Here is a 15,793-nt window from a genome sequence, read left to right on the forward strand (position 1 = left end):
TCTAGATAAATAAATAACTCGTTTAATCGTTTACTCCATGTCTAGATCCATCAGTACACAGCTGCATGTTCAGCTCCTCCAGCATCCATCCCTCTGGATCCATACTGATGGATTACGTCATAGCTACAATAAATTTAAATTCTATCACTCAATCGTGTATTATTACTATTAACTTCTATTCCGAATAGATACATTCTCTATCTTGTCCATTACTGTTAAGATAATTAGTATTATTTTTTCTCTTTTCTCTTGTATATAGTTTCAGCGTAGTTTCCAACGTATGTGTTCAATATACCAGGGATATGTACCACGCAAATTCACTGACATTTAATTTGCCTCATCCAGTAGGACATTAATTATTGCTGAATCAATCTGGAGAAAGTAGCCCAAAAACACAGTAGAAACACAGCAGCCCATCTGTTGTACTTTTTTTGGACATACCATTCTAATAAAAACAGAGGTGTGATTTTCCATCTCATGTCTACTGTAATGCATAAAAGTCTAGGCTCACACAAAAAGATGCATATCAAATGTAAATGCATAACTTACAAAACAATATTTTCCTATTCCTTTGCAAAACTACTTATTTTTAATTAAGCATGAACGCTGATGCTTTGGGTGATATACCCATCCATTAGAATGGTACAATCTATGGCGCTCTCCTTTCGCTCTTTTTTCTCAGCGATCTGCCGCAATGAGGTAAGAGATTGAGGCCTATTGCAGCAGAAATAACCAAAATCGTTTAAACTATTATGTTATTCTCTGATGTTTTGATCAGATGTTAAAGTAAAGACGTTTTCTTTTCTACATTCATATTTCCGGCATTGTAATGCGCTTTAGAGCTACTGTCAAACTTGTAGGCCGTAGTTTGCGTAGTGTTCCACGTTGTTTGTCGCGTTCGGACCAACACAACTGCCCTTATAGAATTGGGAAAAATTAGTTAATAGGATAAATAAGTATGATTCGGTTCAACTGCTTAAGCGAAGGTGCATTATGCAGAAAAGTAACTTTACCATGTTGTTTCCAAGGTGTATGAATTGTAGTAGTTTTGTATATGTACGTGTATTAGTACTATGTTATTACTTTCTGGTAACATATACTATAATATTTTGTACTAGTAGCATTTATTTAATATGCGCTCTATAAGGCAATAAACAATTTAAATTGCTTAAAATGCATTTTTAATTATGCTGTCATTTCTCTCTGTTGGAGATATTTAGATGAGTCGTGTGCACTTTTTGTGTTCATTAAGCGTTATAAATAAAAGTGCACGAGATGAGTTTTAATTATTTTGTATCTGTTCTTTCAGCATGCTCAGACTGCAGAAGCGCTTGGCGTCCAGCGTCTTGCGCTGCGGCAAGAAAAAAGTTTGGCTGGACCCCAATGAAACCAATGAGATCGCAAATGCCAATTCCCGTAAGATTTTACTTTTCTTATTTCAGCTCACAAATGCAACGTTAGGAAACATTTGCCATTGCTGTACTATAATAAGCAAAAAAAAAAAAAAAATGCCATTGCTGTTGTATAAGTATATGTTGTCACTTACCATCATGTTCAAATCATCTTGACTTTTTTCGAAAAAAAGTCATTCACAGATGGGTAAAACTAAAATAGTACTCTTAGAGGATACAGGGTCATGAAAGCATTTCCCCCTCCAATTTGTGTTTTTATTTTTAGTCCACTGTAAAGTATCTTTCTGGATTTCTGTCAGTCCTGCATTAATGTGCCAGTAGGTATTCATCTGTGTAGGTATACACCGATCAGGCATAACATTATGACCTCCTTCCTAATATTGTGTTGGTCCCCCTTTTGCTGTCAAAACAACTCTGACTCATCGAGGTATGGACTCCACTAGACTAGACCCCTGAAGGTGTGCTATGGTATCTGGAATCAAGATATTAGCACCAGATCAATTAAGTCCAGTAAGTTTGTTCTGTAGATCCCACAGATGTGGGCACCCTGGCTGATCTTCGGCAATGTAGCCCCATACACAACAAACTGTGATACATGGTGTATTCTGACACATTTCCATCAGAACCAGCATTAACTTCTTAAGCAAATTGAGCTACAGTAGCTCATCTCTTGGATTGGACCACATGGGCCAGCCTTCGCTCTTTCCCATGCATCAGTGAGCCTTGTTGAACTTGAACCCTGTTGCCGGTTCACTACTGTTCCTTCGTTGGACCACTTTTGATAGAACACCCCACAAGAGCTGCAGTTCTGGAGATGCTCATCTAGCCATCACAATTTGGCCCTTGTCAAACTTGCTCAAATCCTTACACTTGCCAATGCTTCTAACACATCAACTTTGAGGACAAAATGTTCACTTGTTGCCTATTTTATCCCACCCACTAACAGGTGCTGTGATGAAGAGATAATCAGTGTTTTCACATCACCTGTCAGTTGTCATAATGCTATGCCTGATCTGTGTCTGTTAGACTTATGCTGATGCACTCTCCATTACATTAAAAAAACACTGAAGCTGGGTATTATGTAGAGTTTGTATGATATATTGATTAGGGCTGGGTATCGAGTTCGATACTTTTTAAGCAGTGACCGATTTGTCTCGATACTATCGAGTATCGAAAAAATAATTTTCGTTCGGTACCAAATTTCGATACCCAAGGATATAATCTTGTCAACGTCAGTGAGCTAGAAAACGTGCGGTATCTTTAACGTGCCCGGATCAAATGCTGGTGATTAGCTGTGGCGAGGCTGCCTTGAAAATCAATAGTTTACGGCGGTTACGCCCACTCGCCCAGAGCTTGTCAAATGTGAGGCTGTAATGTACACTATACTTTAAAGCATAGCATAAATTTAACGCAAAGATGTATAAGCGATCAAAAGTAGTGCTACATTATGCCAATATTGACAGCAACAGCGTGCGATGCAATATTTGTAAAAAGGTTATCTTTTCCAAGACTGGCAACACGTCAAATATGAGAAAACACCAGACACATTCTGTCGGATACAATTCTGGCGCCTCAGTCTCAATATAGTCTCAGTATAGGTGCAACGCGACATACATTCACATCAAACGATAACTCAGCGACAGAGTTGCACTCATGCAGGGGCATAATTTTCACTGGGGACACGCTTTTCAAAATCCCGTTTGTGTCCTCCCACTTTCAAAAGGTTTTGTTAAAGTAATCTCTTGTATTGTAGAATGCACGCTCAGCGCCGCTGATTCGCGCGATCGTTGAAACGAAACCAAAAGTAACGCGCACACGCATTTAAAGCAATTTTAACACCCCACGTTTAGAGAACGACTCCCCAATGCGCGCAAATTAGGCTACATAAAATATTGAAGCTGTTATTAGTATGTGGGCTAATAAATTGTGTAGTTGTCTATTAATAGCTCTGTATCATGCTTGAAGATTCGGTCTCTGTTTGCACTTTGAATTTTGAAAGAGTAGCCTATTTTGATTATGGCTGTATTTATTGTCTACACGACTAAGAAAGAACTGTGTCGTTTATTTTTTGTTATTTATAATATATTTTGTAATTTATTTAGATTTTAATCTAAATGCAGTGGTTGCCTCTAATTTAAATGGCTGTACCTATAATAGAGAAAATAAACATATTGTTCATGTACTCATATTATCATTCATTCTTGTCCCTTGCTTAAGGTGTAAACTAAATATATTAAAAAGGCTTTCAGAATCAGCCCATTTGCTTGTAAAACATCGGCAATCAAAATCGACCATGAAGAATCAATATCGGTGCTACATGCTAATTTTTCTGAAGAAGAACTGTTGAGTGATTTCAGGTGATCTTAAAAGGTTAGTTCACAAAAAAATGAAAATTCTGTCATTAATAACTCACCCTAATGTTGTTCCAAACCCATAAGACCTTTGTTTTTCTTCAGAACACAAATGAAGATCATTTGGATTTAATCAAAGAGCTTTCTGATCCTCCTAAATTTACTGGATATGCATTTTCAATGCCCAGAAAGGAACCAAAAACATAGTCAATGTGATATAAGTGGTTCAATCATAATTATATGAAGCTGCGAGAATACTTCTGTGTGCAAAGTAAACAAAAATAACTTTATTCAAAGATTTATCTATGGAAGGATCAGAAAGCTCTTGGATTAAATCCAAAATATCTTCATTTGTAGATAATTAATGACAGAATTTAAATTTTGGGGTGAACTAAACCTTTAAGCAGCAGTGAGCCTCACAAATACTTAAATCTGATTGAGTTAAAACTGTTTGAACTTTATTAAAAAAACATTCACTGATATATTGTCTTAACTACACTTTGTTCATTTTGTGCTTTTGTTCCTTTGTTTATTGGTCTTAGAGATAAGCCTGATGTGAAAGTGTCACAAACATCCTGAAAAAGTAATCTAATACATTTCTTAAAATAAAAGTTTCGAAAAAAGTATCGTTCGGAACCGGTATCGAATTCAGGGTATCGGTATCGGTATCGAACATTTTGGAACGATACCCAGCCCTAATATTGATATGTTCTTTGTAAATAATATTGAATGAGGCATACTGTTAATATTAAAATACAGTAGTTTATATGAGCACATCTGAAAAATAATCAGGAAAGTGCATAATCAAAATGATCCTAAACATGAGAAATTCTTTATATTACGGGCTTTAAAATAACTCGCAAGATATAACATGTATAGTTTAAAGTGTCAAATGCTGTAACTGATACAAGTGCTGCTGATGGACAGACTGCTTGCTCTGTTTAATGTGCTAAATAAATGTTTTTCTTTATAACTTCTTATTCATCAAAGAATTCTGAAAAAAAAAGTGCCACAGGTAAAAAAAAAAAAAAAAAAAAAAAAAAAAACCTGTTTCCAGCACTGATAATAAATCAACATTAGAATGATTTCTGAAGGATCATGTGACACTGAATCCTGGAGTAATTATGCTGAAAATTCAGTTTTGTTCACAGGAATTTATTAGATTTAAATGTATATAAAAAAAAAGTAAACAGTGTAAAAACTGTAAACACTGTAAAATTATTTCACAAAAAATATATATTTTTGATTAAATAAACACAGTCTTAATGAGCATAAGAAACGTCTTTAAAAATTAATAAAATTCTTACTGATCACTCCAACATAAAAGACCCAAAACTATAACTGTAAAAATAGTGTGATTGAATGTTAATGCTATGTCATTCAAGCTGAATAAGGACCATTTTAAAACAAAATAATTATGACAATATAATATAAAAATAGATAAATTCCCCAGGAAAACAGATCAAATCTTGACATACGTTAACGAGAATTACCAAATATGGCTAAAATATACAGATACAATGTCAGAACGGTTAACCGATGTCCTCGAAAAAACGCTGGCATCATTTTCAATGTCAACAGTCAGAATAAGCCAATAAGTGATTGGGAAAAGCAACATAATTAGCAGGTATTTCACTCGTTTCATGCACACCCTGACAGCCAAAACTGTCATTCACTGATACATACTGTGCGATAATCAGACAATAGCATCAACAACAGTTTACTTTTGTGTCCCACTAACTTCAGACAGAACTAGAGGAAGTCTTTCGTCAAGTACGTTTTGTAGAACATAATACAGAACTTTGTAGTCACACTGGACCATTTGATCCAGGACAGGATTGCATAGTCCCACTTTTTAAATTTTTTTTATTGAATTCTGCTCTGTTTTTAGAGTTGCAATAATATTAAGGCTGAAGGCCTTAAGGCCACAGTAAAGTTCAGTGGTAGTAATGCTCAAATATAGCAATGTATGAGTGCTAAAGGTGTGAGGGAGTTGTGCATTATCACTCAGTGCCAAGAAGGGACAGAGCAGTGTACTTCGAGTTATGAAGGACATATTAAGTACTAGAATATTACATTTTGTTGAATTAAATCTAGAGGGTACTTATTTTTGCAATTTTGCATTTAAACAAAATTGGCTAAGTTACGTATTTTACAGATATAAATGGCATGTATTTCTCAGTTTTTATTAAGAATATGTTTAATACATTTAAATTGTCATCTTTATATGAATTATATTAGTGATCATTAAGAAAATACATATTTATATTTAATCAGAGGGGGTGTACTCATTTATGCTGTGCACTATATATTCAGGCCAATTTAGGCATTGTGTTCATTTAAATATACATTCAAAATCTGATCCGTTATTGCTCTAAACCTGTCACTCATGAATCATTACATCTGTCTGCTGTTCCCTGTTGATTGGCTAAAAGTATGATGGGCAATGTCAACATCAGCACCAGCCAATGAGTGATTGGATGAACTATATGGGTTTGTTTGTTAACCAATTAGCCTATATATTTTAGATGTTTGAAAACCTTCAAACTGACCCCAAACCAGCCCAAATCCGCCTAATCTGGCAACACTGTTTGTATGTCAGATGTCTGTGTTAAAACATTGTCAGTTTTAAAACTCCTTTAACACACTCCTTAAATGTATTAACCAATCTTGATTTCTTGTTTGTTAGGACAGCAAATTCGTAAGTTGGTAAAGGATGGTCTGATTATTAAGAAGCCTGTCACTGTTCACTCTCGTGCCCGATGCCGCAAGAACACCCTGGCACGTCGTAAGGGCCGACACATGGGCATCGGTACGTTATATATATATATAATGTTTTATTAAAAAAAAAAAAAAAAAAAAAATATATATATATATATATATATATATATATATATATATATATATATATTAATTTCTTTTTGAAGGAAAAAAAATGGTCATGTGTCATTATGATTTTTCACTTGTTGATTGGTTTGTTTCAATCTTAACTTTTCAGGTAAGAGAAAAGGTACAGCTAATGCCCGAATGCCAGAGAAGCTTTGCTGGATGCGTCGCATGAGAATTCTACGACGTCTTCTGCGTCGTTATAGGGAGTCCAAGAAGATTGACAGGCACATGTAAGTCACAAATTAGCTAGCTTTATGCTTTATTCTAGAGATGCACCAATCGACCGGCCAGGGACCAGAATTAGCCGATTTTCCACATGATTGGCCTAGACTGGTGACCGGCCGATTAGTATGCCGATTCTGAGCCGTCCATTGTAAATAAAGTGTTATTTGAGTGTTTCCTTTGAGGCTGATGTTAATTAATTTATGTGAGCTAGTTAATACTTGTTAACTGAATGCAATGTTTTATATATCTGCATTTTATTTTGATGATCCCTTTAGTCCATTGGTTCCCAAACATGTTTTTGGGGATCTACCTTCCTGCAGAGTTCAGCTCCAACCCTGATCAAACAAAACTGAACCAACTAATCTGGAATCTAGGATCTGAAGGAGCACTTGATAATTACAGACAGGTGTGTTTAATCAGGTTTGGAACTGAACTCTGCAGGAAGGTAGATCTCCAGGAACAGGGTTGGGCACCCCTACTTTAGTCTATTGACTATAAGCAACTTTGCAACTACATATCAACTAACTCTCAATAGAGTATTAGTAAGGAAGGAGCACTTGATAATTACAGACAGGTGTGTTTAATCAGGTTTGGAACTGAACTCTGCAGGAAGGTAGATCTCCAGGAACAGGGTTGGGCACCCCTACTTTAGTCTATTGACTATAAGCAACTTTGCAACTACATATCAACTAACTCTCACTAGAGTATTAGTAAGCTCAGGTTAAGGTTAGGGTAGGTAGTAGGGGTGGCACGGTTCACAAAACCCACGGTTCGGTTCGTATCACGGTTTTAGGTCACGGTTTTCGGTTTCTCTACGGTTCTTGTTTTTATATTTTTTTTTTTTTCACCGCATCGAGATAAAAACATCTCAACTTTTCAAAATTCTGCAAGCTCACCGCAGGCCATGTGACATGAACCAACCAATCAGCTTCATCCTTTCCTTTAATAAAATTGAAAGCACAGCCAAGTTGGATGAACAGCGTATCATAGCTGGCGCATCCTCCAACTCCGGGCAGCCTTCCTTATCTCTCCCACTTGCCATTTCTACACGTGACGTAACCTGCAGCACTCCACTTTTACTGTCTCTATGTCTACACACACCTCTTATTTCGCGCAAAAAGGACACTCACGAGGCTACATTGTGCATGCGTTGAACCGTTGAACCGTGCGACGCACACACGCACCGAACCGAGACAAGCGAACCGAACGGTTCGGTTGTTTTTCATGTACCGTGCCACCCCTAGTAGGTAGAATGTTAATTATAGTCAGTATGTGTGTTGGTGGACCATCAAAATTAAGTGTTGGCATATATTTGCAGTAGCAGACATGCTACTAATAGTCTAATTTAAGAGACCACAATGTCGATTCGTGTCCACCTTTAACATTTACTAATTTTAATGAATTTATTTTTGTCTACCTTGGAACGTATTGTTGTACTTTTTAAAAAATCTTCCTCCTGTCCTTCTGACTGCCTTCCTACTTGGTTTTTAAAGGCTTTATTTCAAATGGTTGGTCCATATATTTTAGCTATTATTAACAGTTTATTGTCTTCTGGCATTTTTCCTACATGTTTTAAACATGCCACTATTTATCCATTATTAAAGAAGGCTTCTCTAGACCCTTCCAATTCAAGTGATTTTAGACCTATTTCTAAGATTCCATTTCTATGAAATATCTTGGAAAAAGTTGTCAATGCAACTGTTTTCGTATATGAATAATAATTTAATCTCTGAAAAATTTCAGTTTGGTTTCCACTCTTAACATAGCACTGAAGCTGCTCTGGTTAAGGTCACTAATGACCTACTGCTTGCAGCCGATGATGGCTTGTATTCTATTTTAATCCTTGATCTTAGTTCAGCCTTTGGGACAGTGGATCATAATGTCTTGATAAACCATTTAAAAACTTATGTCGGTATCAGAGATGTAGCTCTGAATTGGTTTATTTCTTATATATATAAAAAAATATATATTTTAGAGCCTGCGCATGCGGTTTATTTTCGAGCCAATTTATTTCACCTAACAATCATATGAGAGGAACGCAGCTTTAACTAACGTTACAAGCCTATCAGAAGCAGAGAAGGGCGGGTCCTTGCAACACAGTATGATTGACACCCATACTGTCACGTTAGCATTGTCGGAGAAAAAAAAATGGAACGCAAGTTTATGAAGCCTGGGCATGATGTCCTAGCGATAGATAAAAGACTCAAAAATAAATGGCGCTGGGCGTGGATTGAAGAAAGTAGACATGGCGAGCCTTTTGGCAGTTGGTGTAAGAAACTGAGAGAGCCCGGGGCTTGTTTCTGCACGATTTGCTCGAGGAAGCTACCGTATGCCAGCAGCGGTAAGAAAGTGCTTGCTCGTCATGATTTAGATTCCGGTCATAGAGCCGGCAGAAGAGTCAATTTTTTAAGCACTTTAAGCTCTTGTTACTCTATTTACTCTATTCCCCCCCCCCCCCCGCGCAAAAAAAGTTCAGGCTCAGGATTTTTTTTTTTTTTTTAGAAATTCTTATGTGTTTTAATTTTAATCAAATGAATCAAATGAAATCAAATGAAAGCATAAACATTTATTTATTTTTAATCAAATGAAAAATAAACCCTTTTCATTTTTGGCAAACAAACAGAGGTTGAGTGTAAAAATCAATACATGGAAGAAAAATTTGATTCAGTTTAAAACGTTTAAATAATAATTGTAGTATTTTTTTCTACAATTAAGTGGTTAATCTTTATTTATTTTTCATCATATATATTGTTTATGTAAATTATTTAAATAGGAATATATAAACACCTACATTATACTGTACAAAAGTAAAACAAGACTAATATTGTTCTGTTTCATGTTAAACCGTACTTTTATTTTGACAGGTTGCCATGAAATTTCTGTGTGTACAGTATGATATGATGCTAGTTTTTTCAAATGAAACGGTAAAAATGACACTCACAGCAGCTTTGGAGATTGAGTTTATCTGTTCATGTGAAATGCAAAGGCCAAAAATTAGCGGGAGCGTCACGTGTGCTTCAGAATGCGTGTAGTAAAAAAAACTTGTCTCCGCCATTCATACATACAGAGGCAAACGGAACATGCAGGATTCATATTAAAACGGTCCTTTTGCATTTCAGTTTTCACAGACACTAGTCCATATCGCGATTTGAATTAAGTGACAGACCACAAATTCCGTGGCATTCCACGCTATAGTAAATTCCGTTTTTATGAATGGACTCCGCGATCCCGTCCGTGTTTTCGCGGAGGAGACATTGTAAACGCGCGGCCATGTAGAGACAGAAATGACATGCCTTCGTGTAAATAAGATAAATAACAGAGACAAAGACAATTTAGTTTGTTTAATAAAAGAACAATGTAGTGTTGTCAAAAATATCGATATTTCGATAAATATCGATACTGAAATATCTGAACGGTACCAATACTAATTTCCCGAAGTATCGATACTAGCCGAGCTGTCACTTTCACTTCTCCACAAAGGCTCGTGTCTCGTCTCATTCAAGTAAAGCGAATAGAAAGGAGAGCGCGGCACCCCGCGACCGGCTTTGTTTGATAAAGAACACAGCAGGAGTGCTATCTGGAAATATTTTGGATATGAAACAAATGAACATGGAAAGCCGAAGTACACAAGCAAACCAATATGTAAGAGTTGCTACAGAGCAGTGCTAACAAAAGGCGCTAACACCACTAATTTCGCAAAGCACCTGAAAGACAGACACCCGGATCTATATAAAGAATTTCGAGAGGTTGGTAACTGTTCTCATTTTAACATTACTGAATCATTAAATAAGATTGCCTATTATTGTTGCTGATATGAGTGTTGTCCTGTTTTTTTACCGTAGTTCGTTAATATAATCTGATTGAGTAAATACTTTAACTGCGGTCAAATGTAAATTTAACTTTATTTAAAAAAAAAAAAAATCATTACTTAAATTCTACAATTTGTCTTAATGTCTATCCGGTGAGCTTGTTTTCGCGTGTGATGCACGCATGTTTGCTTGCATGGATCATTGATTATGAATCCGGCATTAAAATCTGTTCATCAGATAATGTTAATCTATTAACCAGCATTTATGAACGATGAGCAATGCATTTGTTACTGTATATTTTAGTCTTTGATAACCGTAGGTAATAAAAATACAATGGATCATGTTAGCTCTGGTCCAATAAAAAATATTTATATATATATATAAATATAATATTTTAGTTAGGTCATGTGTTAGTAAATTATAGTTTAAATTAACTTTTAACTAAGATTAATAAGTGTTTTGGAAGTATTTTTCATTGTTTATTCATGTAACTAATGTTAACAAATATCTTTTACCATTAACTTAAGTTCTAAGATTAGTTAGATCAGTTCAATTTTAAAAGTGTGGTCTAAAAAGAAAAAAAAAAGTTTACGACCTACACTACCAGTTGTATTTGAACAGCAAATAAAGTATGAAGCAAACTCAAATGAAGCTAAGAAGCTGAACAGGGCTGTAGCAGTGTACATATGCATCTACCCCATTGTCATGTTCTAGATTTATTATATGTTATATTTATCTTTAAATGAAAAAAGAAATTTACCCCTTAATATTGTGGCAGTTTTTTTCTCTGTGGTATCGAAAATAGTATCGAATATCGATATTTTTCAAGGTATCGTATCGAAGTTAGAAATTCCAGTATCGTGACAACACTAGAACAATGTATAGACCTGTTCTATAGGAAAGATAACCTTAAATGACTTCTATTGTGATCTGCCGCTATATCGAAAATAAAATGAACTGGATGTTCAAGGGGGGCGGGGGGTACCGTTGGGGGGGCGGGCCGCCCCCCCCCTAAGATAATGGTAGGGGAAACACTGATATAAACTGAATCAATCGACGCAATGTAAGAATTTGATGTGAAACATGACATATTTAACGTTTTGGGGACAAAGTGAACATTTATAAACAGTGGGAAATGACATCTGTTTTGTCATATACAGCAACTCCTTTTCAGTTAGTTCTTGTTTCTACCTGATTCCAGTCACAGAGCACCTTATTTTGAGAGTTGTTTAAGTGAGAGAATGCGTGAAACTTAGTCCAGAGTGGGGGAATTGTAATGTTGAATTTTTTTATATCAATTTTTTATATTAATAAAAATATTGAATTATAATATCAGTTATAAAAATGCAAATTATAAATTATAGTTCTTAGAAAGAAAATCGGAATTGTCAAAAAACTGTATCGGCAGGTCACACGTACAAAAAAAAAAAAAACCCGGAATCGGCCAAGAACTTTGCAATAGGTGCATCTCTGCTTTATTCCTAATAAAAATATGGGCTGACATCAGCTCTTGTGTTGACTTAACATTTCTACTGTTTTCTTGTTCAGGTACCACAGCCTGTACCTCAGAGCTAAGGGAAATGTGTTCAAGAACAAGCGCATTCTCATGGAGCACATCCACAAACTGAAGGCCGATAAGGCTCGCAAGAAGCTTCTGTCGTAAGTAAAAGCTGCTCTGGCAGCAGCTGAATAATTTTCTATTTTTGGGGGGGTTATTCTCACTTCTCTAGAATAAGTGAATAGTATTTAAATACTCCTAATAAATGAAAACATCATCAGCTGATAAAAGCTTAAAGGGGGCATCGGATGCAAAACTCACTTTTACATAATGTGTGTATATAAGGGTCACCGTAGAGTGCCTTTCACAATACTCACACAATTTGGTCTTAATTTTCCATTCGCTTTGTCATGTCATAAATAGTAGACACTTAAGTACTATAGAAATATATATTAGCTGAGCTCCCACACGTTTTTTTAGGTAATTATAGGCCATTATTCGAAGCATAAACCATAACCCTGTCATGGACATGTATACTACTGTTAAATGTGTTTTCATTGCAATATTAAAATGCAAATTAAATAGGTTTTTATTTCCTAAACAGGGTTATTTGTATGCTTTCAAATTATTAATACATAAAAGATTTTATAGAAACCATGAGTTTTTAAAGAAACTTATACCCTTTGCACATTTATTTTTTTCTTATTTAGAGAAAAATTTGATATTTGGATGCAGTTTTTTGTTTGCATGTTATTGCCCCCACACTTAGTTATTGAACACACTGGATTATATAGATATGATTGAATTACTTTTTAAAATATTATTTTAAAATATCAAGATGACAGGGTGGGTGGACAAGCACATGAGAACAGTAAGAATTTTAAAAATTACAATATTACATTTTTATAAATTACAATATTAACTACAAATTAATGCTATGTCCACCCTATCGAGTGGACATTTTGAGCTTCAGTTAGCATATTAGCTTACAACAAACTGTGACTAGTTAAATAGTTAGTCTGGTTGGTGAAGAGAATTTGGCATATTTTAGGGCTGCAACTAACAATTGTTTTGATAATCGATTAGTTGGCCAATTATTTTTTACGATTAATCTGCTTAATTTTTTTTTTTTTTTGACAAAAATCATACTGTTCCATATTCTGCTCTGTCCTTCAAACAAACGTGCCAACTCTATGCTATGAAAACACAGTGCTTAACAATTTATTAGACCACCGTAATAATAAAGAGAAAACACAAATATTTTAGGAATCTGTCAAAATGGTTTAAATCTAAAAATATTAGCATTAGAAATAGCCTACTACTGTTACTAAAGAGCTTATATTGGAGGGCTAACCAATACAGAAAGCTAAAAAATTATTTTAGAAATCACCATTACTGAAAGTTTGGAGCAGCAGTGGCACAAACCTTTTTAAAAACTTTACATAAATTTGTATTAATAAATTTGTTAAGCACTCTATATATAGTGAACATACTAGGGATGCACGATATGTATCGGTCGATAACTTGCGCGTTTTGTCAGTAAAGCCGGTTCTGTAATCAGCGGTAAATGCCATCAGGTGCGCGATTTCACGTTGAGCCGTATATACTACACACAGCCGTTGTTTACAGACGAGCTGCGCACTTTCACACTGATAATGAACATTGCTATGCGCAGCTCGTCGGTAAACAACGGCTGTGTGTAGTATATACGGCTCAACGTGAAATCACGCACCTGATGGCATTTACCGCTGATTACAGAACCGGCTTTACTGACAAAACGCGCAAGCTTTATCGACCGATTGGTATCGGTGCATCCCTAGAACATACTTTAAATATCTACATTAAAAATTAAAAGGATAGCCTAATACAGATAATAACGATGAATAAAAACAAACTCAGTGTTAACCAACGGGTGACAGAAATGTTCTGCAGGAACACGCGTTCACTCAAAGTCACGTTTACTGTCATTTCTTTATATAAAAGGCGGCTACAAAGCATCTGATATTTATTCTCAGATAATTACATGCTGTTATCCCTTTATAGCTCCTACTCTCATTAAATGCATGCACTACATGTTGTCTTTTAAACCTAAATTTAATGTTCAACAACAGATATTTCAGCACATTAAATTTTTTTCCGCTGTGTTCCGTCTGTCTGATGTGCGTGCACACGCCTGCCGCACCAGCGCTCATTCAATATAGATTCAAACTTAACAGACTGTCAGAACGGACTTTTATGCAAAATGGAAATGCTTGTGTGAATTTGTGACATTTGCAGATAAGGATATGACCGTAAACTCATACAAAGAAAATTTGTCAGTTGAAAAGTCACTAACTTGCTCACCTCAGCTGTTGAAATTCCCGCCACTGAAGAGACAAAAAAATCTGTGGTCCTGAAGGATGGCCTTTTCTTAAAGGGGCAGCTTCCCCAATATGACAAGGTGGACAACCATTCAAGGCACATGGACAAACTCTTCTTTTTTTATTAAATAAAATAATGTTATTATTATCAACTGACTGATACACTCAAATTGAGTAATCTCTTATTTAAAAAAATATTAATAGGAGAACAAAATTTTTATTTTATTTTGTGATTTGACTCCTAGCAAAATAACATGCATCCTCTTTTACAAAGCTAAAAACAATCTAGAAAATTTATCTTAAGAGGCAAGTAATGCTTTATTAATATAAAAACTTGGCCTAATATAACATCCTTTCATAGTAATTTTTGTGTTATCATTGCAAGTCATTAAGTTATCATTGCAAATGAGTTATTTATGTACAGGACACTAAAAGGCACCCTACAGTGTGTGGACACAACCACCCTACAATTACCGAAATCCATTTGGATTTTTTGAGCAGTATGATGTCAGGCTGCGCAGGCCCCGCCCACAACTGTTGAACTGACTGTCCCGTATTTTAGCGGGCCAGAAGATCCAAAAATAGGGCTATGACTAGGGGTGTGCGAGATATATCATAATTGTTGTTTTCGCGATGTGCGATTTGACACAATCAAGTATGCAAACATAACACACCTACAGAGTGTGCACATACATTACATGATGAAGTCTATAAGTGAGGTTAAACTAGTGCATGTACGCATTAGAGTGCGTTCTTCCACCTCATGATTCAGTCTAATAAAATGCATTTAGAATGATCACATAATTCAAGAGATGGGGCTGAAAATGGATATATTTATATCATTTCATACAGTTAATCAATATCACACAAAGACACTTGTTCAATAAACAAGAAGTTAATTAAGAGACTCACGTTTTAAACACCATATTGCCTGTTTTTGCTCTCTTTTGCCAATAAAAATCATTCCAAACGCAGCCACTGCACTGTTTTGCATCTCTGAGCAACATGACGGTGTTTCGTTCCTGAATGAATCAACCGTTTAAATGATTGTTCAATCACTCACTTGCTGCCACCTACTGGCGGTTTAAATTTCACCTTTAAAGTATCTATTAATTTTTAAATAATTTCAAATATCATTATTAAACATTTATGCATTTATAACTGCAGTTTAAAGCTTTCCATGTCCCTCTAAGCTGCAATAAACTGTGTAAATGCCAGTTCAGATGCAACTTCTGCAAAGATCAGTTTT

General features: G+C 35.4%; 1 protein-coding gene across 1 annotated transcript in view; it reads left to right on the top strand.

Moving 5' to 3' along the window:
* The first annotated feature begins 653 nt into the window (after positions 1-653).
* LOC141297772 (large ribosomal subunit protein eL19-like) overlaps positions 654-15,793 on the top strand; it is a 75,971-nt gene continuing 60,831 nt past the window's right edge. Inside the window, exons 1-5 of the mRNA XM_073828224.1 lie at positions 654-699; positions 1,310-1,416; positions 6,453-6,575; positions 6,762-6,882; positions 12,235-12,345. Coding sequence (XP_073684325.1) covers positions 695-699; positions 1,310-1,416; positions 6,453-6,575; positions 6,762-6,882; positions 12,235-12,345 — 467 coding nt within the window. The 5' untranslated portion in view covers positions 654-694. The remainder of the gene's footprint in view (positions 700-1,309; positions 1,417-6,452; positions 6,576-6,761; positions 6,883-12,234; positions 12,346-15,793) is intronic.

Source organism: Garra rufa, chromosome 22 (genome assembly GCF_049309525.1).
Source record: "Garra rufa chromosome 22, GarRuf1.0, whole genome shotgun sequence".
In the NCBI taxonomy this organism is placed as follows: domain Eukaryota; kingdom Metazoa; phylum Chordata; class Actinopteri; order Cypriniformes; family Cyprinidae; genus Garra; species Garra rufa.